Below are 27878 nucleotides of genomic sequence, written 5' to 3' on the forward strand. Positions count from 1 at the left end.
ATTTTCGGTTAATATGGTCTAGTTTGCCTGGAAATGGAAAGCACATCCAAGCGTTGCCTCCTTGCTGGGAGGGTGTTTTCATCATCTTTGTGTTCTAAGCCTGTAACAACTACAGAGTACTCTTCATTTGATATATTTGCAAGAAAGATCTTTTTATCTTGTTTGTGCAGAACTGGTTTTCAGAGTAGCAAAGCACAGACTCATTCATCCTTTGTTTTGGGGTTTTCCCCCCCCTTTGTAAAATTGTATTTTCAATTAGCCTGAAGGATTTTGAGACTTGGTGGGCTTTTGTCTGCTTTCTGTAGCCCACTGGCTTTATTCTCTATTTTCTCTCTCCCCCAATAAATCAAGCTTGATGGTAGCTGTTCAGAGGTAGTGTTGTTTTTATGTCAGGCTAAAGTATTGCCCTCTTCATTATTGCCTGCTGCAGCTTTTCTATATGGCTACATGGATGAATCTCATGGCACCTAAAGCAGTTCCCTAGTGCCAGACTGCTGGTTCCCACCCTCTTGCCACCCTGTCATCTGTGCCTGGTACAATTGTTGTGTGTGTCTCTGTGCTGAACCAGATCACAGAGCTTGCTTTTTGGGATGGTGTAAAAAAGACTGTTTAGTCTTGCTTAGATCATACATATTTGACTACCTGCAGAACTGAGTTCATGCTGTATGTCTTGTAGGAGTCTCTCACCAACTAATTCTGTATCAATTTCTAGGAGATATAGTATAGGTAATAGAGACAACAGAGCACTGAGACCCTGATTTTTTTTTTTTTTTCTTGTAAACTGTTTATTTTAACTTTTCTGTGATTATGCTGTCCTTTCAAGACTTCTGAGATGAAAAGTTTAAAAAAGGTGGATGATCTCTATGGTGTTATGGAGCCTCAAATAGATGTTGGCAGGAGATGTCCACTTCAAGTAACCTAACCGTTCTTTGGGACCAGAACTCGAAAATACTTTGTGCTCATCTTATAGGAAGAAGAGAAATCTAGGAATTAAGGATGCAAGTGTGAGCAAAGTAAAACTTTGTTACTTAAGTTTTGAGATGTTCTTGGGTACTTTTTTTGCACTCTTCATAAATAATAGTGAATGTTGCTGTGTTTTTAAATATTAAAAAAGCAATTGTGAGATTGCTTGTAAAATGCAGTGTTTCTGACTGATCTGTACTATTCAAGTTATCATGTATAAAACTCCTAATATTTGAGCTTGATACTTTCTCTACCTACCCTTCCTTTCTCTGTATATTGTTTTGTTGAACAGGAAGTGCTTATTCACTTTCAGAGAATTTGTTGTTGATAGAAAACTTTAAAGACCAAACCCACCTTCTTTTAGTCAATGGAGAATGCTACTTAATAAGGTTTGGCTATGGTTTACGTTTCTCTCTTACATTAATGAAAGTGACAGGTTGCTTTGTGAGCACTAGCTTACCTAGTAGGAGACGCTCGGGTTCTCCGAGAGTACCCAGTAACTTATTCTACAGTGTCTTGCAACATGAACATTATTTATCTGGAGCTGCACTAACAGTGGTAAGAAAGATGCATTTAACAATTCAAATTCTTACCTAGAAGAAACTTTTTTTTTTTTTTAAGTCTTTTGTAAGGAAAGATTAGACACACCTCTTGTATTGGTTAACTCGTAGAGAGGACAAAAAGTATGACCTCAAAACGCTACATGCTGAAAGCTGCAGGTGTCAGATATAGCACTGTCAAGAAAACTTCCAACAGCATTAATGCCAACAAATTTGCTGTATCAATAACATTCCCTGAAATCTTAGTACTTTGTGGCCCTAAGGACTTCTTTGTAGCTGAAATTTAGCCTGATATTAATAATTCTGATATTTCTGTAAAACTGAAACTGCTATGAATCCTCGATCTTTACTTCTTGTGTACATGAGGCAGTTGTTCTATTCTTATTTCAAAAGGGAGATATGAAGTTGTGATTGGAAATAGTTGTCCTTTACTGTATTGCTGTTGTTGGTACTATTGTGCAGCAGCTTTCTGAAAATGTGTGGTTTCCAACTATGACATTACCCTTTTCAGGGATTCAGATTAATTTATTTAAGAGGAAGTAGTAGAGATAACTGAGGTGGTTCCTCCCCCCCAAACCCCCCCAAAAGTTACATGTCTATATATATATATTTTTTTTTCTATTGTTCATTGTCATGGTAGTGCATACTGTCTTGATACTGTAAAATGTTCAGTAGTGACTAGAAAACAGCTTCTCAATTTGCAACTACATTAAAAAATTTAGTATATTTGACTCATTTGTAAATGACTGATAAAACTCCATGAGAGAGACCATTATCCTTCTAAATAAGGCTATTTTTAGCTTGTGATGTACTTCTCAAAAAACATCTTGATATTCCTGTGGCATTGGCTGACTTTGCTGGAAATACCTTACCCTTCTCACCTCATTTATCCCATGTTGTTGGTCTGCAGGGTCTTACTAAGTAGTTATGGAGAGCAAGACTGTAGACAGCTTTGTCCTGGTTTAGCTGCGATGAAAAGCTGGTTCTATTTGGTAATTAATTTCAAATTTAATAGCACGTGTTTTTATCCAATACTAAACTTAATGTCAGAGCTGTGTAGTATTTTAATGAAACTACATAAGGTTGCCAAATGTAATTATAGCTGACATTTCTGTGAAATGTAGACAGCTTACAATTTTTAAATGACCAAACCAAATAGAAAAAATAATTGCAAGGGAAGGGGGATTTGTTATATGGTTTTGTTTAAACTCCCTCTTCTGTGTCTCCTAGCTTTTTAGTTGGTGAAGGAGCTTACAGATGGGCAGTTGATCACGGGATACCAGCATGTCCTCCAGGTATCATGGCTACAAGTGAGTAAACTGGTGGTGTCAGTAGGAAGAACAGGACAGAGTAATTTTAAATGGTGCCTCATATTTTGAGGTGTACAACACAGTGATGTACACCATAGCGTGTGGTTTTATGGTATATAAGGATGGTTTAAGTTTGCTAATTTTCTGTTAAGTATCTAAATAGAAAAAATGAACGGTTACTTCAGCTGCATTTTAGCAACATCTAATTCAAGTTAATTTGTGATTCTAGGATTAAATCAAATGAAGGACTTTTCAAACTGAAACGTAGGGTCTTCAACAGCTCAGTCCTTCAGGTCTCCAGCTGTGATCCATCTTGGATCCTAAAAGCACTAACAAGCCATGTATCTAAATTCAGCAGGTGCTAGTTTAACTCTCAGATTCTGCAGTTAGACCTGCCTCTGAGTCTTTGTCCAGAAGTGCTCTGGTCTAAACAGACTGTCAAATTAATTTACCTTTTATTTAACCCAAGCAAGCTTTGCTTCATCTAATATGGCACAATAACCTGATAGAATAGGTTTATACTATGTACTAGCAGTAGTCAGGTCTCTTACTAAACTTTTTTTTTTTCTTAAAATAGAAGAAGTAATTATGTCATATTGATACACCATCTATAAACTAGGCTAAAAAGTAGTGCAGTTACCCATGGAAAAGAGGATGTGGTTCCCCTTCCTTCTCCAGTCCCCCTCCCTTTTGGAAAGTGCCATTACTACTAGTCTGTGGTTTGCTATAGGTGAAAGAATACCCTGCGCTTCCTGTTGAAGTTATGCAGGAAAGAAATCAGAGGTCATTACCTAAAGAACGAGAACACAGAAGATTACAGAATGTTTCTTAATTTTACAGTAAGCAGTATTACTGTATGAAATATATAAGTAGTCCCCAAACCAGAGATTGAAACCCAGGGCTCCCATTTTATTTGGTCTAGTTCTGAATGTAGATAAACATCCAGAAATTCCAGTTCAAAGTTGCTAATACTCAGTGCTTACATGTAACCTCTGAAACAGTGGCGGCGTTTTACTTGATCATGCCAGTTTTCATAAAAAACTTTTGCCCTATCCATCTGCTGTCCAAAACAGCATTTGCAAAACAACTTTTGGGCTCAGTTAAGCAAAGCACCTTTATTTCTGTGATCTAGAAAGAGTAAAAGCATTTAAAGGTTTGGGGTTTTTTTTTTGTTTTTGGGTTTTGTTTTTTTAAGAAAGTATTTGCTACTTATGTGTAGGAGATGCTCCAGAAAGAAGGTTTCTTGACTGATTCTGTTTGCATGCACAAAAGTTTCCATTGTTTGTAGTACCAGTGTGTTTCTCTTGTGACAGAGATGATTAGATTGTGACATTAATTGCTAGATGATATCTTACTAGCTAAAATGTACCCTGGTCAGAACAAATCTACACATTATGGTTTAAAAATAAGGATAACCACTACTAGTTTGGTTTACCTAACCCAGACTAGGAATTTTCACTGGAGAAACATCAGAAGAATAATCACAGCCAATACGTTTTCACAAACCTGCTCCAAAACACCAGTGATTTCTTTTTGTCTCCACAGTACATTCAGCATACTTCTATTTAGCAAAACAATTTGCGTTAAGACGTTTACCAGGATTGTAAAGTTAATCCTATTGCAAAATCTATATTCAGAAATGCCATTTGCTGTTGCAAAGTCAATGAAAAAAAATATTGTTATTAAAATTGCCAACCCCACTCCGCTCCGCACACTTGCTGCTGTCACCCAGGTTTATACATTCTGAAACAAACACCTACATGATGTAATGCTTGAGCCACTGCGCAGGAGGGACCTGCTGTAGGAATGAGCTGATGCTGTGAAGCAGGCTGTGACCGTTAAGACTTGAGGGTAAACTATGTGGATGTTTTGCTGGAAGAATGATTTCAGTTTAGCGTAATTAAAGGACATTCTGAAAAAAAACAGTGGCAGAGACTGAGATACAATTAGATATTCTTTGTAATACTGAGCAAATTACTTAAAACTGAATTCTTCACAGATGTTCTCTAATTCTGTTACTTGACATTAGCATAAATGATAGTCTATGTCTAACTGGATTTACAGAATGGAGGTTTGACTATTAGTGTTGTGCTTCACTTTCCTTCTCAAGAGAGATGGGATGGTAGTGTCTGCTATGTAAGTGCCTAAAATGAATACATAGGAAAACAGTGGTGGCTTACATAAAGACTGCATTATTAGCCATTTTAGGAGGCATCTGGGAAAAGATTGCCTGAGCAACTTAAAAGTTGTCATTTTTCCTAACATTTTAATACACTCAATTTTTCAGAATAATTACTAATGGTAGTATGTCTGATTTTTCTTTAAAACAAAACAACACCACAACAACAATATAGTGCAAACAAAAACCTGAAAAATCAGGTTATAGAAAATAATATTATGTTGATTTCCATACTAGTCCTTAGCAAAGCTAGTCTTCTAATGCATAGACTTTTTGTCAGTGAGGCTGGAAGGTAATTGTTAACACTGTGTGTGGCAATGTGGGATTGTTACAGCTGAGCAGAAATCGGAAGCTGTTTCACAGGTAACATGTAAGAAAGCCAAAATTGTTTTTGCCAGTGGGAAAAAACACTGAGGAGGGAAAGTTAGAAGTGCTTCCGAAAATACAATTAAAGAGAATGTGGTTGCATGAAAACAGCAAAGGATCTCATCTGAAGCGAGCTATTGCACTAAATAATTCAACAAACTTTAAAAAACGGAAGACTTCTGCTGCAATTGCTGTGGTAGAGCTTGCAGAGAATTGGGGGTAAATTAACCTGAAATTGCGTAACTGTTGAACAGCTCTGTAAAATGAAGAACACAGTAATTGCCAAAACATCAGGAAAATACATTAAGTAACTTAGTTACAAAAACCAAACCTAATCGCCTAAAGCCACCTAACCCAAACCTTAGACATGTACTTGCAGTAAGTATTAGCAGGGAGAACTAGGTGCATATGTTTTGGCTTCTCTGTGCTGCACATGGAAAATCTGTTCTTGAAGTCGCGTTATTCTGTCTCATTTTTCCTGGACCTGAGATGGCAAGAGTAATGTTATACATGCTATAAGGCTGTGGATTGTGTGGTTGGTTTTGCATGGATGGAGTTCTCTGGCTGATCAGTTACAAAGGAAGTTGCACGATCAGCTTTGTGGCCACACTCCATCATTCTCTCAGAACTATCAAAGTATCTGAGCACCAAACTGAAATAATGTTTTAAACCATGTTATTTGTTGAACTACATCAAGGTTATGTCAAGGCTCACCTGCTTTGTCTTCTTTGGTTTGCCAAGTGTGCAAGGAAATGGGATTTCTACTGTTTGTAGAAATCTGGTGGCTTTCCAGTGTAGTGAGTGGTGTTTTTTTAAAAAAAAAACTGAAACATGATCTGCCGTACATGCCTACAGTCTGTAAGAAAGCTGGATTTGTTAATTCCTGCCCATACTAGAGCTTAATTCCTGCCCATACTAGAGCCCATTCTAGTTTATGCTAGAGCTTTGTTACCCTGTGCTAGAGAGACTGCTTTGAAAGTGTGGTCAAAGTTTTAAGAGTGTAATTACATTAGAAATGCTGATTTACTGTATCATGCAACCTCTTATAAATGTTAAAAGTATACTTTACTCTAAATAGGCAATGTAAATTTGAGGTACAGCTTCAACTGCCAATATCTGTGCCTGCACCAGTAATAAGCCAAACACTTTTATCTGAATTTTTCAGTTCAGCCTATAGTAGATAGAAAGTAGTTGATTTGACAAAGATAACATGGTATAAGACAGCATCTTACAATTTCTTATAATGTGAAGTCTTCAGAGGGAAATAGAAGGAAGGTAACTACTCATGCAGCAAGCTTGTACCTCTAGCTCTGACAATGTGGAAGTGACCATAACTACTTCAGTATGGTATATTACATGAGAACAAAAGCAGCTGCAGTGGATCCACATAACTTGATAACTGGAATCCAAGAGTAGCCGCAAATTATGCTTAAGGAAGAATGTAAGAACAGAGCAAATATATACTTCCCTTTCCCTACCCCAATTGCTATCCCAGATTCTGAATTCCTGAGTCATGACTGGTTCTTGCATACATGGAGGTAATCAATGGTATTTTCTGTCATGAAATTGTTATTTTGTCTTGAGCCCCTGTTAATTGCTAGCATCTGCAAAAAACTTAACTATGGGCTGTGTGAAGAGCTACCTCTCTTTCGTTGTTTTGAGACTTGCTGAATAAAATCTGCTGGTTTATTGTCAGGTCTCTACTCAGTATCCTTCTTCACTCAAGTTCTCTTATAATCTTGAATAACTTAGTGCAATCAGTAAAATCACATCTTGTTGTTGAACAGAGTACGTGCTACCATAGGTTGACATGACATTCCACTTGCAACAAGATATTTATTTACTCCTACTGTCTTTTCTATTTTGTAACCATTTTTGTGTGTGAAAGGATATTGCCTTTTATCTTATGGCTGCTTGACTGCTTTAATGAGAGAGAGCTTTTTCTACATAAGTGTCATGCAGATTGTTGTGCTTCCAGAGACCTGTCCAGCACTGTTGCCTGCCTAGCCTGCCTCTCCTCCAAACCCCAAACCTCACCTCAACTGCTGGAACTATGCAACAAGGTTCAGTCAGTGGCTCAGGGCAGTGGCTTAGACTGTGTTCTGCTTCTTTTTTTTTTTGGGTGAGAATGAAAGAGATCTGAAGAGAAACTCAGGACTTTTGGGGATTTGATTAGGAAGCCTGCTTAATCTGAATACATATCTGATTTTAGGAAACTAAGAGGTATCTCTCAGATAGAAGATGCTTTTCTTTTAACAGTGGAAGTTGCTACCTCGGTTCCATAATACGAGAAGTAAATGAGCTCTGTAAGTGCATGTGTTTCACTGGCAATAAGAAAAAGAAAAAGAAAAAAGGCCAGACATCATGTAAATCCTCCCTGGAATTGGACATAACATTGTAGGTTCACTCGCAGTTCTGAAATCTGAACAGCTAAGTGCAGCCAATAGAATGGCTATAAGTTAGCCAGGAAAAAAGTTGGTCTGAAGTACCCAGAAAATGCTTTGAATGAAAATCTTCCAGGGAGCAGGAAGGGCTGCTTGGTGGAAAAAAAAGATTTATTCCAGGATAGGGTAAGAAATGGTATGTCCAGCAACAGTTTACCCTCAGTTCTTGTTGTGAAGAACAAATCTATGGAGTAGTGCTCTGAGGAAGATAGGTTATTTTTTTTATATGCTTTTGATGCTGACTGTGATTTTTTTTTTTTTTCCATTTGTGTTACTGTCTCTGCCAAACTATGGCAGCACGGGAAGTAGCAGTAGTAGTCTTTGGTCCCAGCACAAGCATAAGTGATGTTAATTTGTCATTTAAAAAAGCTTTGTTAAGATGAAATTTATTTTCATCTGTCTGTTTTCATTTGTGCCATTTATTTTAGCAACTGCTGAATGGAATTTTTCACTGGATCATTTTAATGCCTATGGGTTAACTAATTTGCTAGTGTATTCCTTTTTTAATTTGCTTCTCTCCAATAGTTGCATTCTCTTTTAATATGGAATAGAAAGATAAAAGGTAGAAAGTTCTCCATTCTGGTTCTTTCCGTTAACTATAAGAAATGTCTGCCAGGGGGTGCTATATGATTGGTCAGAGATTGATCTGTACTCCAAAGATTTAAAAATATTCTTTGATTTTTCTTAGTATTTTCAATTTACAGTTTGCTTTTAAGCAAGGATTGTTGAACACTCATAGGTTGCATAATGTTTTGTTTCATAACAATATATTATGACTGTAACAGAAACATTGGAGTTTGTGTTCCCAGCTTGCTGTTTCACCCCTATAAATAGGAAGGTTTGAGTACTGTCCTGAACTTGGTTTGTGATTTAGTGGCATTAGAAATTTGTATTTGTTAACTTATATTTGAAAACTTAATTATTCACCCTAAATATTTTTTTACCTAGCCTAAAAATATGTAAAGCAATACATGTGGCTTGTAAAAGCATGGGAATTTTAAGGAAATGTGAGCTTTTTCCTAAAAACTTTTTGTGTTAACTTTGGACAAGAAATGTTAATGTGCTGTAATAAACAGCCTGTCAGAGCCAGACTTACTTGAAGCACACAGATCTAGAGTTAACAAGTAGATATGTTTAAATTTTACCATTATGAAAATAAAAAAAAAAGTGCCTTAGTCTTGCGTTTTTTTTTTCTATATGTACAGTTCACTACTTTCAAGGAGTCCATGAATAGGACAATTCTAATTTTCTCTGTAATAATTTTTCTCTTACCTCTGTTCTCTAGATAATTTGTAATGGGCTGTGAAAGGTGACTAAGAGGAGCTATGTTGAATGGGGAATACAGTGGTATTTCATTTTACTGAGTCACTGATTTAATAATTGTCGCTCATTTACTGAGTCACCGAGTCAATAATTTATTACTATGTAATAAACTGTCATGATTTTTGTTTGAATTTTTAGTTTTACATAGTATAATGATAAAAGGAGTTAAGGGAGTGATCTGACTGCCAGAGCGCCAACAGGATTAGTACAAGAGATGAGTAAATGATGTGGAAGTTTTATGGCAAACAAGTGGCACACAGACAACATCTCTGAACTGACTCAGAGACCAATGCTCTGTTTCTTTTTCTTCCTCTGACCTGCTTACTGAAAATTATTTTTCTCATCTCTTTCTGTAAAGTGGTGATAACAACATAAAAAACCTATATAAAAGCTGTATTTATTGCTTAGCCATGCTAATGTACAATATCAGGATCTTGTGCTAATTATGTAATGAAGGAATCTTTTGAGAATGGGAAAATCTGTAACATTCTTACTGTTGAGCAGGATGTGTCAGTGAGATTTTTCTTCTGCATTTAGAGATAACGCATCATATTATCGAGCATACATTCTGACAACAACCTCTCGTGCAGGTGAGCGGTGTTGAGCAGGAGCTACTTCCACCTGTTCCGTGCTCAGCCACTGAGCCTTCTCCATGACAAACCCCTATACTTGTCTCAACTTTTACAACTCTGCTGTGACCAAGTATTCCACCCAGTGCTTCCACCATCTAGCACAGTTAGACCCCAAATGCAGTGTGCCTAAGTACAGAGTACATGTGGGTAGCTCCTGTTGGTACCTTGGAGGGTTGAAGGAAGAATGTGGAGGACTGCAAAGATGTTTTCAGGTCCCTGAAGATTATTTCTTCTTAAAGAGGCACCCCATGCTGCCTTGCAGGGACGTGAGATAAATAACATAAATGTGACACTGAAGTCCTGAGCTTTTAATAATGTTCTAGTTCTGATACACTTCTGTTGTCAGTCATTACATGTCTTTAGACTGGATGAGGCCTGAGCATGGCATTTAAATGCTAACAGACAATAATTCTGTAAAGCTGTGGGATTTTTCGTTCTTATTTTTCTTCTCCCAGCAGCTCTGAAGTAGTTTTATTTATGACAGTTTGTACATAAATGAGAAAGCAAAACAGAATGGCTGGTTGTACTCTGTGGCTTCCAAGATGCAATTCTTTTAAGAATGAGTTTGAGCATACAGGCTATTACTGTGTAGGGTGGTAATTGTCAGGGAATTTTATGTGAAAGCACATATTTGATTTTCATCTAAACTTTTAAATTCTTGAGCAAAATCAAAGGATGTTGTACTAAATACCTTTCCATAGATTCCAACAACAATACCTCTGGGCTGGGATCCAAGAATTTTTCAAACTAAAATTCCACCTACTCCCTTACCTCTCTTTTTCTAGCTTCTTCCCCTCCCCAGTCAATAAGCTCTAGCTCTCTTGTTTCCCTTTATCCCTGGCCTAGCCAATATCAGGCTGATGGAGCTATATTGCATTTGTTTTAGGAAAACATGCCTATCTTCAACACTGTGTTGTGTCCTTTTCCTCTTCTCAAGCTTGGAATATGCTGTCTTGTTGGAGAAGGTGAGAGTGCTTTGTTTAGGACAAATGAAATTTCTTAGCATCCTTGAACCACAAAGTTAGTTTTTGTTTTAGAATTAATGTGAATTATGAACTTAAACTGTGTGTACGCGTTTTCCTTCTGTGCGTAGTGCTTATTTTCAAAATAATTTTTCAGTGGGTTATTTTTCCATGTTATGTGTGTGTCGCTAACTAAGCACATTTCAATGCAGGATTATTATTTTTTTTTTAGTTCATAAATTGTTTTATTGAACTTAGAACCCCATAGTATATTATTTGATGAGGATCAAACTTACAGGATGTTTTCAGAAAACTTGAATTTAATCTTTAATTTGCTTAGTGTGAAGCTCACTTGTGTTTTCTAGTTTCTTTTGTCACTTGTAGAGCAAGAGAAAGCAACCAAAGTACTAAGCAGTTTAATGGCATTTATAGTGGTTTTACATAGGCAGAGCATCGCAAACACAGGAATAAACAGAGAGCAGGCACTTGCTATTAGTCTTTATTCCTTTATTTTGGGGGAAAAAAAAATCAAATTTAAGATTCAAGAAGTGTTATTTTTAACTGATCACCTGAAGTTGGGCATAAATCTATGTCAAAGGACAAAAGGGAAATTGCTAGGTTTTGTTTTAAAAACTGGTCCTTTATGTCACAATTCTTCAGTCACTTTGGAGGTATTAGCTGTTTTATCCTGCTAAGAGGAATTCATAATCACTGATGTTCTGGTTTTGTTAGTGAGGGGGGGCCTAAGGTGGCAGCTTCTGTAGGAAACTGCTAGAAGTTGCTCCCCTTTGTTCAGTGGACTCGGCCGGGCCTAGGGCGGACCTGCTGCTGGCCAAGGCTAAGCCAATTGGTAGCAGAATGTCCCATGATAACGCCTCTGTGATAACATATTTAAGAAGGGGAAAATAGAAAAAGAGAAGGAGAGATGTGAAGCAGCTGAGCGGGGGTCAGAGAGGGGGAGGTGCGAGCCCTGTGGGCCTTGCAGGCCTCACCCTCTGGCCTCCTGCCGGGCAGCCGACTGGGCCCAACTCGGCCCGGCCTGGCTGCAAGAAGTGGAGAGGAGATCAGCAGTTGAAGTGAATAAGATGTAAAAAGGATCCTGAGAGACGTCTGCCAGCCTGTTGTGAGGAACGGCTGCAGATGCCAAGGTCAGTGAAGGAGGAGGGGGAGGAGTAACGCGGCTCCTGGCCAAGATTCCCCTACAGCCTGTGGTGACGACCATGGTGGAGCAGGTTGTCCCCCTGCAGCCCATGGAGGCCCACGGAGGGGCAGAGATTCACATGCCTGTGGAGGCCTGAAGGAGGCTGTGGCCCGTGGAGGGCCTGCTGGGACAGCTGTTCTGGAGGGACTGCACCCCGTGGAAGAGATGACCCACGCCGGAGCAGTTTCATGAAGGACTGTGGCCCGTGGGAGGGACCCCACGATGGAGCAGGGGAGGAATGCGAGGAGTTCTTCCCCTGACCATGAAGCAGCGGTGTAAAAGAACACATGATGAACTGACCGCGACCCCCATTCCCTTCCTCCTCCCCCCCTGTGCTGCTCAAGAGGGGAGGTAGTACAGATAATGTTAAGCCCAGGAAGAGGGAGGGGTGGGGGAAGTTATCTTGTTCCCTGTCTCATTCTCCTGCTAGTTTTAGGAATAAATGAGTATTTTTCCCCAAGTCGAGTCTGTTTTGCCCGTAATGGTAACTTTAAGGATTTTCTCCCCATCCTTATCTCAAACCTTGAGCCGTTTTTCCTGTATCATCTCCTCCTATTCTCTCGGAGGGTGGGAGGAGTGAGAGAGAGACTGCGTAGTCTGGTCCCGATTGGGGCTGAACTACGACAACTGATAATAATTATTTTTCCTAAATAATGAAAGCCAATCATTCATCAGTCCTTGCTAAAACACAATCTTCAACTTTCATCTGAAAGTTAATCCTAATAACTATTCTGAAGTCGAATGTAGCCTGAGCACAAGAATTTCCACTCTAGGAGAAGTCTGAATAGACTTTCTTTCCCTCACAGTATGGATAGGTATGACATTTCATGCTAAACTGAATAAAAATTAAGAGTTATTGAATTAATACATTATTTCGTATAAATAACTCTAGGAAGGGAGGCATGATATTAAAAAAACCTATTCTCCTGCACCCTTGAAAAAGAACTTCTCCAAAACATCTTTTTCCCCTCCTCCAAAAGACCCTCAGATGTTTCTTACCAAAATTTATGTTATCCAGAAGGTCAGAACCATGACTGGCACCTCTATTATCTCTGTCTAGCGTAACAGTATGACCTTTCCGGTCAGATACCTGTTATCACGGTATCTGTCACAAGTAGGAGCTGATGATTACATTTTCTAGATGTTGTGATGGAGGAAGCTGGGAAACTTTGTGTATTTTACTAGGCAAACATACTAGCTTACTTAACCTAGACTGTTCTGTGTTTGTGCATTTAAGTGTTACATTACTTAGTTATGGTGGTGTGTGATGCACAAGGATAGGATCTTAGAGGACTGACATAAATTAGAATATGTGAGGTTTTGACTAATTAAAAAAAAATTAACATGAAGTTGATCAAATATTGGAACAGAGGGTAGATGGATTGTAAAATCTCTGTCCTTGAAGGTATTCAAAACTTGACAAGTTCCTATGCAGCCCTTTCAAATTGGACTTGCTTTTCTTAGGAGGCTGAGCTACATGACTTCCTAAGATCCCTTCCAACCTACATCATTGTCTGATACTAGTAAACCATGACGATCTGTCAATTTGTCAGTCATGACAATTTGTCTGACATGGTCCAAGATAGGCAAAAAATGCATGCCACGGCATCTCTTGGGGCTCTGGATATCTCATCATCCAGTAAAGAGTCCTTGACGCGCTGCCCCACTTCTCCCATGTATGAGATGAGCAAAGTAAGAAAAGTAACAGAAAATGCATGACAAGTCTTTACCTCAGTATACAGTTGAAAGACAGTTGGGGTATCCAGAAATTTAAAATATTTCTGACACCTGGGGACTAAGCACTGTTTTTTGTTACCCAGAGTTATTGTTTTGTAGCATAGAGTCATCCATTCTCTAAACACAGACAAGGTGGTACATTGCTAGCCTAATTTCCTACCTAGTGTTTCTTACTGCCTCGTAAAACATATACTTCTTTGTCAATAATGGTCTGTTTCCTGCCCTGTATTTCGTAGCTTACTGATACCACTTTGAATTAACAATGCAAATAAGAAGTTACTCTGAACAATTAGATCTTTCAAAGCAAATCTTCAGGTTTTTTCTTGTTTTGAAAAGACAAATAGAATCTTAAAGCACAAAGTAAAATGTGAACATCATTTAATTGCTTAGCTAGAGACTGAGATCTTAAGTGAATGAAACATATCTCTTAAGCTTGGAGAATTTAATGTGTTGTGAAAAAAATGGCAAGATAAGTAGCAACGAAAGTATAGTTGGAGTGATGATGCTGAGAGGCCAGCAGCTCTCTGTAGCTGACAGGGCAGCTTGGAACTAGCCCATGTGTTCTCTAGTTTTGACGTGGTATTTGTGTATATATTTGAACTGGTGAACATGCAAATATTGCAGGTTTCAGGACACTGCTAGCATTAGATTTTGGAGTACAAGGAAAACTCGTGTAGATTTTGATGTATGGGCTCTTGCACCCTTGTATTTGTCTTCCTTCTCTAGCTACACCTTTTCTCTGAATTGGGAGGAGGCAATGGCAGCAGTAGATAACAGGCTTAGATGTATTTATCCCTGTGTAATATCTACTTTTGAAGGCCAGGCACAGTTCTTGCTCACCCATGTTGTTACTTTGCCCATAGATATTTCCTATATTTATTGTAGTCATGTCAACCTACAAGTTCTCCTGTTTAAAAATTCTATTAAAAACAATGTGCTGGCTTGGTTAATTTTGAGGCACTTCTGTTTAACAAATTATTGATCTGTGTTTTGTTTGTTCCTGCCCACCCCCAATTAACAGGAGACTAAAATGATTCTTTGCCTGCTTCCCCGTTGTCAAGTGTTTATTTTTTACCTCTTGGACCTCATTTCAAACAGAGAAAGATATTGTCCAAAGTAGCTGCATTAATCAGCTCTGTATGGTAGAAAGAGTTCCTTTCTTGGTGATGGCAGATTAATATGTGTTTACAGTTTTAAGAAACTGGTATTCATTAGACTTTTGGAGAGAAATGCCAGCAGCTTTCTCATTACTTTCAGGTTATATGCTTGAATAACTATGGTAGTGTAAGGTCCAGTTTTATGTACTTAAAAACAGGTTTAAAGGAGAGTTCACTAGGTGATTTTGGCACCTGCGTGGGGAAGTTTCAAAGAAGTAAAATGCTCACTGTCTGTGTACTTTGAGAATTGTAAATGAAAGCTTTGTGTTCTCTTGGCTCTGCAATATTGATTTTATTCACAGACTGTTCTTGCAGCTGTTCCAGTTTTCTGAATAATAGTGATGTAGCTATATTCAGAATTTCATTTAAAATTATGTTTTTTAAGGCTTGTAGGTTAAACAAGAAGCCTATGTTTTTAACATCCATTGTATTTGTGACTTACCTGTGTATACCTCCTAATAACTTGATTTTGCATGACTAAACAAGTGACAAAAGACATTTCCTGCCCCCCCCCCCTTATTTTATCTACATTTCAAAGGAGATGGTAAGAAAATCTGTGGATAATATTAAGTCAAAACTAATTTAAACTAAATATGTCAATAACTGTAATTTTTTTCATGAACTGAAACCTCTAAAATGGGAACATGTCATTTTGGTCTCTGAAGCATAACCATTTTTTTTTTTTTTACTCTACTTTAGAGAACATTTCCTTTCTGAATGTGGGACTTAGATGTGGAAAATACATATTTCTCTTTTCAAGACCCAGGTGGTCTTTAGACTGTGTTGGATTATGGAACAGAAAAATATTGCTAGACTACTGTGCGGCTTTAAATATATGGGTAAACATACAGATATGCAATTAAAGTAATAAAATAGTAGCCTAATTTTATGGATATCAGAATGAGCTCACATGGTATCTATTTGGTTGTCAGCAGTCAAAAACAATAATTTTAACACAAGCTGCTTATTCCATTCTCTTCTGTGCGGTGCTGCTTCTTTGCCAAACAGAGAGATATTTAGACCGACATAGCTTCCATATGTGTTCAATGACTTGTTTCTACTAGATATTTCACCCATCACTGTTGCTGAACAATAGTAGAACTTTTTTTCCACTTAGAAAAATATGTAAACATGTTGTACTGAAACATAAATACTTTGTTATTGGCTTGTTTATTGATGCTTCTTGCATCAATAAAAATATTTGGCGAGCGTGACCTCCAACATGTAAACTTATCAATATTTGTTTAAATTAAGTAAATTTTAATTAGTTAAATGCTTTTGAATTATTTTTGTAGGGTTTAGTTTAGCAGCTTTTAAGAGGAACAAGAGGAAGCTGGAGTTGGCTGAAAAGGTGGAAACAGATCTCATTCAACTAAAAAAAAGAAGACAATCAAATGAAAAGGTTAGTTCCTGTTTAAAATTTTGTTGTGTCATCCTAAACTTACAGCTGATTGCTAATAAATTTAATGTCATATATAAGATGAGGCTAATGTAGCATCAGAAGCCACTTCTCCTTGACCACCCTAATGTTTAGATGATCTAAGGATAATTTAGTGCAATTAAAACTTTCTGCCATGCTATTTGCAAACTAAACTGTCACTTTGTGTCTTATTTGTGCTATGAAAAATCATTTGCTCATTTTGAACTGGAAAGATGACAAATGTAAACCCAAACAGATAATTATTTACTGAAACATTTTCTTTAGCTTGGGATCTCTGTCACTGTTTCCCACTTTTTAATGTTTCCTGAGCGCACTGCATAATGGAGCTGGAACTGGTGAAATTTGAAATATCAGGTAGGTAAACATGTGCATCTGTGCATGCATCTAGCATTGACCTGGCCCATATTACTTGTACTACAAAACTATTAGGATTCCCTCTGTTCCCTTTACTCTTTAGTTTGAATTTAGAACCTTTGTTGCCATTTGAGAATGTCAATCACGGCATTTGTGTTTACTGTTGACTGTCAAAGTATAGCTCATTAAATTAAATGCCTATGCTTTATTTGGGGCCTGCAGGCTATGGAATTGGCCATTTCTCTTTGCTTTGGTAAGCTGACTGACCGCTGCCTTATGTAGTTGCATATGTTGGTATAAATAATGTATGAATCCCAGAGATTTGGCCAAAAAAAGTTTATTCTCTGTAGTCTGTCCAAATACAAACCAGTGATAAATTAGACATTTTTCTTCTGTGTTCTTAGCTAAGAAGTTTTCCCTAGCAAGGTGTGAATTTTTGTATTTTCAAGAAGACTTGTAAAGAAAGTAAGAATAGAGGGAGGGGAAAAAAGTCAGTAATTTGTTTTGGAACTCTTCCTATTTACACAACTCCTTTTGAAACTAATGGTGTTAAAATGTAACTGAGGGAGGAGGGGTCTCTGTACAGTATTGATATTCATGTAATAAGGGGCAAGTCAATGCTTGAAACATATGCCAATGCATGAGCTTACCGACCTGCAATTTGAAATTTCAAGGGCTCCAGAGTCATGTGCAGCGCTTGTGGGAGACCCCCAAAGGCCAATGATGGTAGGTAAAGGAGGTGATCAAATAGAGCTCTACTCACCGGTAAGTAATCCAGTAACGTAATACAGTGGTTTTGTCAACTTTCTGGGAACATCCTGACCACGGAGGGGGGATGCAAACCAAACCATGCTGACAATGTGGGCTGCTTGTGTTATCAACAAAGTGTAAGATAATTGCAGCCTTACAGGAAGTTAAGTTTTTCAAAATTAAATAGAAATGAAAAATTACATTTTACAAGAGCAAATTCATTTAAAAAAAAAGGAGAATAATTCTCTCTAAGCTAGTAGAAAAGGGTCATTTAACAAGGATGAGGCACATGATCTGTCATGCTAAAACGCATACTGTGAGCTCTCGTAAAAAGTTTAAAAATAATTGTTTAAAACTTATTTGAATACTTGAATAATAAAAGTTCATCTTCCTGTCAAAGTTAAGCTTTAATTGATAAATCCTCATTCAATTTTTTAGTTTACTGTTGTCGTAGTTCAGGTCCGATTGGGACCAGACTACGCAGTCTCTCTCTCGCTCCTCCCACCCTTCGAGAGAATAGGAAGGAGATGATATAAGGAAAACGGCTCGCGGTTTGAGATAAGGACGGGGAGAAATCCTTAAAGTTACCGTTACGGGCAAAACAGACTCAACTTGGGGAAAAGCATTCATTTATTTCTAAAACTAGCAGGAGAATGAGACAGGGAACAAGATAACCTTCCCCCACCCCTCCCTCTTCCCGGGCTTAACATTATCTCTACTACTTTCTCCCGGCCCCGAGCGGCACAGGGGGGAAGAGGGAATGGGGGTTGTGGTCAGTTCATCATGCGTTGTTTTACGCCGCTCTATCACGGTCTGGGGAAGAACTCCTCGCATTCCTCCTCTGCTCCATCGTGGGGTACTTCCCATGGGCCACAGTCCTTTGTGAAACTGCTCCGGTGTGGGTCATCTCTTCCACGGGGTGCAGTCCCTCCAGAACAGCTGCCCCAGCGGGCCCTCTACGGGCCACAGCTGCCTTCAGGCCTCCACCTGCTCCGGTGTGGGGTCCTCCACAGGCTGCAGGTGAATCTCTGCCCCTCCGTGGGCCTCCATGGGCTGCAGGGGAACCTGCTCCACCATGGTCTTCACCACAGGCTGCAGGGGAATCTTGGCCAGGAGCCGCGTTACTCCTCCCCCTCCTGCTTCACTGACCTTGGTGTCTGTAGCCGTTTTTCACAACAGGCTGGTAGATGCCTCTCAGGATCCTTTTTACATCTTATTGACTTCTCATCTCTTCTCCACTTCTTGCAGCCAGGCTGGGCCAAGTTGGGCCCAGGTATCTGCCTGGCAGGAGGCCAGAGGGTGAGGCCTGCAAGGCCCACAGGGCTCGCACCTCCCCCTCTCTGCCCCCCACTCAGCTGCTTCACATCTTCTTCCCCTTTTTTTTTCTCCTGTTTTCCCCTTCTTAAATACGTTATCACAGAGGCGTTATCATGGGACATTCTGCTACCAGTTGGCTCGGCCTTGGCCAGCAGCAGGTCCGCCCTAGGCCCGGCCGAGTCCACTGAACAAAGGGGAGCAACTTCTAGCAGTTTCCTACAGAAGCTGCCACCTTAGGCCCCCCCTCACTAAACAAAACCAGAACACTGTGCTTCTCTGGAGCTGCAGACCTGTCCCTTACAGCAGGACTTGATAGCTGTTTCATTGTCTAGTTTGACTCTCACCTGCTTCAGCCCTCTGCTGCAGCTTAGCTTATGTGCATCTGTTGCCAGTACTGCACAGTTGTTATAAATTCTGGTCATTTTTTGTCTGTGAAATTTTAGAAGTTGGGAGAAGAGAAGGTAGAAGGGATGTTGACAAAGTTGAAGTTGAGTGGAAATGGTAACTAAGAGTCTTGTGTGAAGAGATAGTATTGTAGACCTAATAAGGCTGAAATTACCTGGAAGATTTAGCTGCTGATAAATTTCACTAGCTACAAATAAACATGCAGTTCTAAAAAGTTCAATAAAAGTTAAATTATACTAAGCTCAAAAAGAGTGAGAGACTGTTTAAATTAATAAAGATTGTGTGGAAAAACTAGCCAGCGTAACTTACTAAAGGACTTTTATTTTGCGAGTAAATGGAATGTTCTCTTTGGCTTTTTTTTTTTTTTCCTCTTTTTTTTTTTTTTTTTTTTTAACCCAATGGAGGATTTATAGAGGTAATTGTATGTAGGAAGATCCATTAATAATTTCACTGAATTTTGAAGCTTTAAAAATTGAGACTTTTAAAAAGTTGTAGTGACTTATATGTTGATAAGAAATCGATTTTGTTTGTGTGTGAATTAACTAAACATATTAATAGGAAGATTGGCTGTGATGCGTTAATTCAGCCAGATGCCATTCTGAAGTTCTCACTTCAAGCGCCAGTAAACATCAGAAGTAAATATTTGTCGTCTTACTGTTAACCTATCTTTTACCATAGGAAATTGTCATTGAAAATAGCTTAGTAGAGTTTGACTAAAAGCTGTGTTTTTGATTTGTCTTCTGCTATTACAAACTTTTTTACACCTATGCAAAAGTTGCTTCTAAGAGGAATTGTCCACTCCTTCATATGAATGACAGTGGCACTAAGAATTTCCAGGGTACATTAATATTTTTTTGTAGGTTGTTGTTTATAGGTTAGTTTTTTTCTAAGCTAGTTATTTAACTCCGTAAATAACATTATTTAGTTTGAGGTTTATTAAAACGGACTTGGTTCTTATCTAGTTTAACGTATGTCCTCAGGTGTGTGCACAACAATTTGAATTATATGTATGGATTCAGCAGTTTCATATTCTTCAGCTACTGTATTGAGACAATAACACTGAACATATTTAGAAAAGAAAAATAGTCTGTCTGTTGCACAGAAATATGTCATTTTCTCTGAAGTATTTTGTGCATTGTATTTTTTTGTCATTGATCATCTTAAACGTACCATGTAAACTTTTAGTCAGTTCCAGCCTGAACTCTTTGGGTGAGCAACAGTCAGTGCATAGCCATATGTGTCATTCCCATTATATGTGGTGAGTTTTCATCACTTAACTTTTTCCTCAAATCAAATATTTTATGCTATATGAGGGTAATTGTAAGTGTAGCAGTCAACTATGGCAATCCTAGTGTCTGTCTTTTTTATTATTGAACAGGAGTTTGAATTTTATGCATTTCATTTTCCTTAAAAAAGAAATAAATTTTCTGTCCCACGTCCGTGATGAAATGATCTTTGATAATAATACTTTTTAGACTTCAGAAGTATATCTCAAAATTCATTTAATATGGGAAAAGAAACCTAAATACATCCATTTCAGTTCAAAAAACCAAAAACAACAACAACAAAAAACAAATCAAAAGGACAAAACTCATTTGAGGAATACAGTATGAAATAATTCCCTCATCTTGAACATGGAGGTCAGACAAAACGTTCTGTTTAGATACCAAACAACTATTAAACTGAAAGGTAGGGTTGTTTATCGAGCTTTGCATGATTAGGTCGTAAATGCCACTTTTCAAACATATGAATGTTGCACTAATCATGCATACTCTGTCAAGATTGTATTGCTGTGAGAGTACATCATACTATGCTGTCAGTTGTCCTAGAGGAAAATACTTCTAGAAATTGCTATGTATTAATTGGTCCCACTGCTCACAGAATAGTGACGTTTTCCCTTGATTTAGATGGATATATAAGTATTTCTTTAAAATACTTCAAAATTATGCTTAAAAGATTGCCTCTTACCTTGTTAAAGACTGCTGTAATCGGCAGAAGCGTTCTGTCAAGGACACCTCAAATCTGGGATTTTAAAAGACCAGACCAAAATTTTTGACATACTATTTCTTGTTAACACTGTCCACTATTGTGCTCTTCTCTGTTCCCAGTTGATCTATAAAGCGCCAACATGGGACATACTAGAAGATTTATCTCTTGCCCTTTTCTGAATAGGAGGATACTATAAAAAAAAACCCGTATTTTTAGGGGAATCTACTTGATCTAATTATCATCAAATATCAAATCCTATTTATTTGTGTCTTGAGTAATAGCATATAGATGTTAATTTCTGCATTCTGATTCACTTTGCATTTTTTCAGTTATGATACTCGGAGATGAGATTTAATGGTAATTACTTATCCCAGAATTTCATAATAATCTCTAGTCCAGAGGGAAAAGGCTCTATGTGTAGATCTCTTCCAGGAGGCGTAGGTAGAGCTCTCCTAAACTGTTAATTCCTTCTTTCGGGGCTTGTAAAATGATGACTCTTTATGGGAATTTTTTACATGCAGAAGAAGGTAAGGATGAGATTTTTGAAATACTCAATAGAACTCTGCATTTGTGCAGATGAGCATCTTCCTGCTTTGTGTGCATGTTCTTAGCTAAGTTTGAATTCTCGGTCCATGATGTAATGAAATGAACTTCCTTTCCTCTCCCAAGGTGCAACGTAATTCAGTAATGTGAGGTCTTACTTTTGACATTGACTTCCAATTGTTTCCATGTAAAATATTAACTACATAATAGATTATTTTACGTTGCAATACTATATTTTAAAACCTCCAAACTGCTTTCACAGTGTATGTGTTAGTATAAATTATTAGCTGAAGTCAGATATGGAAATTTTTAACAGATATCGCCAAGTAATAATTGAGTTTCCTTTGGAACTTGCAAAATTTTGACACCAGAGGTGCTAAATTCATGAATCAAATACATAAGATAAGGGTAAGCAAACTGAATCTCGTTTAGTCCCTGTTGAACTCATATAGAATTTGGACTTATTTTAGGCTTTTGACAGTCTGTTAAATTTGCCTACTTAAAAAGATATTAAAAGAACTTCAGGAATTGTAGTGTTTAACATTTTTCTGTTGATTTTCTTAATAGTAGCTTGACAAAATCTTGTATTTTTCAGCATTCGTGTGGTTTGAAGAGCTGAAATGTGTGATATTGAAAGTATTCTCACCATGTGCGTTCTTCAGGCGCATAATGCCTTTTTGTATGGAGAGGTACAGGGTGTACCCTTGTTAAATTGCGATGAACTTTTCATTCACTAGTTCGGAAATAGGGTTGTTGGTGCAGTCTACGCATGTAGAAGACTTTTAGTACTAAATGATAGAATTGATTCGTGCTGTCACTTGTATGTGTATGAAGTCAGTAATGTTGAAACAGGAGCAAACATAAAAATAGGTCTAGAATAGATCCAACAACATGTTTTTCCTATTGGATGTGGAATAGAACTGGTCCTCACTGGTCTTCAGTTTGTTGAGTGAGGATAAATATAGCATCAGCAGTGATTTTATTTATTTTATTTATTTATTTCCTGGTCACAAAAAATCCCCAGACTTAAATTACTGAGAAGGAAAATATGGAATTCCTTTGCTTCAGTGATACAGATTTCCTTCAGAAGTTTGAGTGGGCCAGGTTTAAAAGAAATACTTCCCATAGAAAAGATTTCCAGTCTTCTAAGTTGCCCCATCTAAAAATAAAATAAGCCAAAGCAAGCAAAGTATACCACTGAACTGACACCAAATACTGATACGAAATAGATCTTCTTGTAAAGGAAATAATGGTGAAGAAAGTTTCCATTCAACATATGCTTGTAAATGCTTGTGGTTTTTTGATTTAATTATGTTTAAAAAAAAGAAATTAGTTCTGTAGCTACTGAATGCAAATGTTTTGTACATACGAGAGGTAAAGCAGAAGACGGATGACAGATTGAGCAGAGAGTTTTACAGATCCTGCAAAGAAGGCTGCAAGCCTTTTTTCTTTGCTGTCAGGTAATATGGAAAACATACTGAGCCTCACCCTTCTAAAATGTATTTCTGTTCATTGTGGGAGCCCAGAGGGTTCAATTTAATTTGAATTAAGATTACACAGGTGGCCTTAATTCTGGCATTTCCTAACTTTGACGGGCTTGACTTTCATATCTGTAGTTAGTCAAGTTTTTTTGTTGTGGGTATAATTTTCTTTGATAAAAGGGGGCAGAGGATGGACAACAAAACCTGCATCATATTAGTAGTTCTTTTCTATATAGAAATAATAGGATCATAGGAAAATTCACGTTGGGAAGAGCTTTATCCAGTCTAATCTTGAAAACCTCCAAGGATGGGAGTCTGCCTCCTGTGAGCAGCCTGTTCTGCTGCTTAAGATCTTTTCAATCTGCTGAATAGTATTGTCCTAACTGGGTTAATAGTACCTGAATTGGGTTGTGGCTGGCCATCCTGGAAGATGTTAAAGAAGGGTTCCTTAATTTTCTTATATCTTTACAACCTGTAAGAGGGCTTGCTCTTTCGTTATCCCCTTTGCTCCAGTCCTCAGAATTCCTTTTGCCTCTCCTTCTCCTGCCTTCCTTGATTGTGATTTTTACCTTCCTCTGCTTTTCAACTCACTCTTCTTTGCAATGCTAGTTGAGAACCTAGGTCTATAATTGTTCACCTCTCTTTTTCTAAGCAGTTATTCTACTTTACTGTTAGGACATCCGCCTGTTTGTTTTAATATTGAATACGATTAGTGCCAGCTTCTGAGTGTTGAGCTTGTTCATGAAGATCTAGGTGTAAGTAAAGAGAAGAAGCTTTACTGTTATTCTGGGTAAAAGCCAAGGATAACACTCCTGCTTTGGAGTTCCAGTTGCTTGAAAAATACTGTAGAAGACTGTAGTGCTGCATTGCGTGTTTTTCCTTTTAAGACTAGCGCAGTATTAACAAATGTTATCTCTTAAATGAAGTGTGGCCATCACCAGCATGAGTCTCCTAAGAATTCTGCTTGACAAGTGATGTTGTTTGCCCAAGGAAATTTTAATAGATGGTGCGAACTTGATGATTTGAAGTTTAATAGTTGAGTGTAGATTTTTTTTTTCTTTTTTTTTCCTTCCTCCCTCTGGATCCTAGTCCAGAAAATATCCATTTATATGAATAGCTTAATATTCTTCGGGATTATTTGCTTGGGTAAATTTATATAGGATTTTTTAGATGCGGGTAAGTTTTTACACAGGTAAGACTGATCAGCTAAAGGCTTGAGGGCTTATGTGACAGCAACGTTCATCTTTGGAGTATGTGATAGATGATGTATCGGATTTGTTTATTCATTGTATTTGATATACGCTGCATGCTGTGCCCCATCAAAAGTGTGTGACTTGGCATGGATTCAAAGTGCCTTGGCCTGGGTTCTGCAGAAAAGGAAATCTAGGGCAAGCCTAGGCAGAGAGGGGAAAACTGCTTTTTTCTCTTAGGTGACTGAACGTAGTGTATTAAGGAAGAGAGGAAGGACAGAAAGATCCAGGGTGAGACAGCTGAAGTGTTTGTGAGACAGTGGGCAGAGAGCTTGCATCAGGAATGAATGCTGAGAGACCCATGCTTCTAGGGGAGCAAATCTGCCTCAGAAGTGATGGAAGTAAGGACACTTTCCTAGTGACTCGGAGTGAAGGGTGATTTGTTTCAGCCAGAAAGCCACTAAAGATTGCTGAACTGAGAACAAGGCTTGGAGGAAGTATCTGTCCTGTGGGAGGTTCTCAAGGCTTCTATTTATTGTCTCTTTCAGAATATCAAAATTTTCTCTTTCCATGATAAGCTACTTCTTGTGGATTTTTTTTTTTTTTTTAATCATACATGGCTGTAAAGATCAGAGTCTCTGAAAATGCCACATTGAAGATTTTGGTAAGGCCTTTTGATATGGCGTCTTTGGAATGAACTGCTAAATAATTTCTTAGGGAACAAGTGCTCACCACTAAGAAAACAGCATTTTTTATTTTGCATTTTTGTGAGTAAAGGCAGGTCATCTGAGCATTCAATGAGTTCTGAGGTGTTTATTATCTTGTTGTTTTCAGAGGACTTTTTTTCAGGTCCTGTCTGAGGCAAGAGAGCTTTTTGGGAAGATTTATGGCAGCATGATCAGTACAACATGCATGATAAGAAGTTTCTTTTGTTGATTGACTTGTCACTTGGTTTTGTGCACGTTACTTTGCACACTCCTAAGAAGCATAATCTGACTTTAATATACTATTTTTAGTAGTTTTTTCTGTTTTTATATCCTACAGGAGAATGACTCAGGAACATTGGATACAGTTGGTGCAGTTGTTGTTGACCAAGAAGGAAATGTTGCTGCTGCTGTCTCCAGTGGAGGTTTAGCACTAAAGCATCCTGGAAGAGTTGGTCAGGTGATTATACCTCTTGAGTTGGGGATGATTTTTCAGCAATTGTAACACTAAGCAAGACCTGTGATAGAAAACTGATGTTCTCCCTACCTTCACATTAAACTCTGAAGGCATTATCACTGCACTGGAATGCAAGTTGTTGGTTCTTTTTAGTGTCCTCCATCAGTGTTACAAAACATTGATAGGTAAGAAGTTCTTCTGTAGTTAGTTACCTTTTGCCAGAGCTATTAATAAGTTAATTTCTTGGGCTTAAATACCTCCTTGATACCACAAATAGTCTCTTAAATGCTTAAAGTATTTTTACATAAAATTTGAATCAGTATTTAGGGAAACTGTCCTAATTAATTTTTAAATGATCTTCTGAATTGGTAGAAGTGACCAAGGTATTGAGAGAACACATCAAGTGTAGGCATTCCTTGTTGTTATTAGGTGACAGAATTTTGAGGTGCATCAGAAATGTCATACTCCATTGCTGTACAGGTGTATTTTGGGTTGACTTTTGCCACTGTCCAAAAAGCAATTCTTTTTTGAAATGTATTTAAGATTTTATTTTGGAACAGCAGAGTGAAAGGGACTTTAAATAGGGAAGAGCTGGAATTATTTTGTCTTTTGCTATCTGTAAAGTTATGTTAGAATACCATACATCTATGGTCATCACTCAGTTCTGAAGACTAGTAGATGAAGATGTAGCACAGTGGATTGGAATTGCAGTTTTGACTGTTACGGTTTTCTTATTTGTCTTTTATATTAACACTTACTTTTTTTTTTTTTAAGGCAAGGGAACAAAGCAAAAACCTTGTATACTTAAATTTATCAAAGCTGTACTTCTTTCCTTAGGCAGCTCTTTATGGTTGTGGCTGCTGGGCTGAAAATACGGGAGCTCATACACCTTACTCCACTGCTGTGAGTACTTCAGGTATTTGCTACTTTTATAAATATTTCAAAAAGCTGCAATCTTTCTCTGTAATTAGTTTACAAATTTGAAATAAAGTATTTTATATTATATATATGTCAGTATTGTTTTGAAATCTGTGAATTAATCTCCATTGGTTGCTTACATTGGTCATTTTACTCAAGAAACCAAATTAACAACCATGTGAACTTTTATCATCAAGATTTTGTATTGAACTGAAAGGATGTACTCTAACCTGATCTGGTTGGAGATGTCCCTGCTCCTTGCAGGGGGGTTGGACTCGACCTTTAAAGGTTCCTTGCAACCCTAATGATTCTATGATTCTATTAAGGGACTTCTCCTCCTGTAAAGAAGTGCTATGTTAAACACAGTATGCTTCTGTGACTGGAAGCCTTCTGTAAAGGACTAAGATAATTAGAAAGTCCTTTAAGAAGGTCCCATTGATGCAAAAATGCTACAAAATTGTATTTTTCCCTCCAAAACTATGTAGATTCTATTTTAAGTTAATATTTAAGTGAATTTGTTCTTCATCTTTCTTTTCCTCTCAGAAGCAAAGGGAAAAAGCAAAACCAAATGACTAGAATAAGTGTTTTGGAAAATATTTATTCAGAAATTGTGAAAGTAACAGAAGAATTAGGGTAGCTTCTTTTCCTTGGAAGTCTCGGCATCCTGGATATGCAAAAGTATTTTGTTAATTTGATGCCTGTCAGCCCGCTGTCATACAGAGCTTTTCTATCAGTTGGCATGCTGAGCACTGGAGATACTGGTTGTAAAAACAAGTTTATCAACAGATCTACTAAATGTAATAGGACTGAAGAAATAGTAAAAATTAATAAGAAAAAAAAACAACACAAAAACCATCCAAAAGATAACTAGGAAGATAGCTCACACTGCAATGTAAGATTTGAGAAGGTAAGCCAGGATGTTTTTTACTTGTCAGGAACAGACATTGAAAAGATAACTGTATTGTTACACAATACCGGATGAATATTGTCGAACACAAAAGCCTTAAGGTGAAGTTATGTAGGAGTTGCTTTTACTTTGCAACTCCACGTAAAAGCAGTTGAAAGGTCTGCATTTCATGCCATTTTTTTCATAGCTGTTGAACCATTTCAAATGGAAAAACTACTTGTAATACTTTTTCATAAATGCTTATGTCAGGATGCAAAATTTATTATCTGAACCACTCGTTAATGGTCAAAGTTATCAGCATTCAGTATAGGGAGAAATGAAAAAAATCAACCGAGTCCAGATTTAGGTAATGTAAACTTTATCCCACAAGTACTGCAGAGTTAAAGTCCTGTTACAGAAATGCTAGGGGGAAGAAGGTAATATGGTGCGGAACTAAAATTTGACAAAGGCTGAAGAGCATCAGAAATATCCTGTGTTGCTTTTGAAGTCATATACCTTTCTAATTTCCCTTATATTTAAGTCTGTCTCATTCTGCTGAAAATTTGTGTAGATGGTCACCCTTAAGTTCATTGTTAGTAACAGCAAGTG

The 27878-nt window shown here is 37.7% G+C and overlaps 1 protein-coding gene across 1 annotated transcript in view; it reads left to right on the forward strand.

Moving 5' to 3' along the window:
* TASP1 (taspase 1) overlaps positions 1–27878 on the forward strand; it is a 94060-nt gene that overhangs the window by 19239 nt on the left and 46943 nt on the right. The window contains 6 exon segments of the mRNA XM_086743828.1: positions 2754–2818; positions 16130–16236; positions 17304–17357; positions 17359–17394; positions 25349–25468; positions 26303–26381. Of these exon segments, the coding sequence (XP_086599954.1) occupies positions 2754–2818; positions 16130–16236; positions 17304–17357; positions 17359–17394; positions 25349–25468; positions 26303–26381 (461 nt within the window).

The sequence above is a fragment of the Chlamydotis macqueenii genome, chromosome 3 (genome assembly GCF_036417535.1).
Source record: "Chlamydotis macqueenii isolate bChlMac1 chromosome 3, bChlMac1.mat, whole genome shotgun sequence".
Classification (NCBI taxonomy): Eukaryota; Metazoa; Chordata; class Aves; order Otidiformes; family Otididae; genus Chlamydotis; species Chlamydotis macqueenii.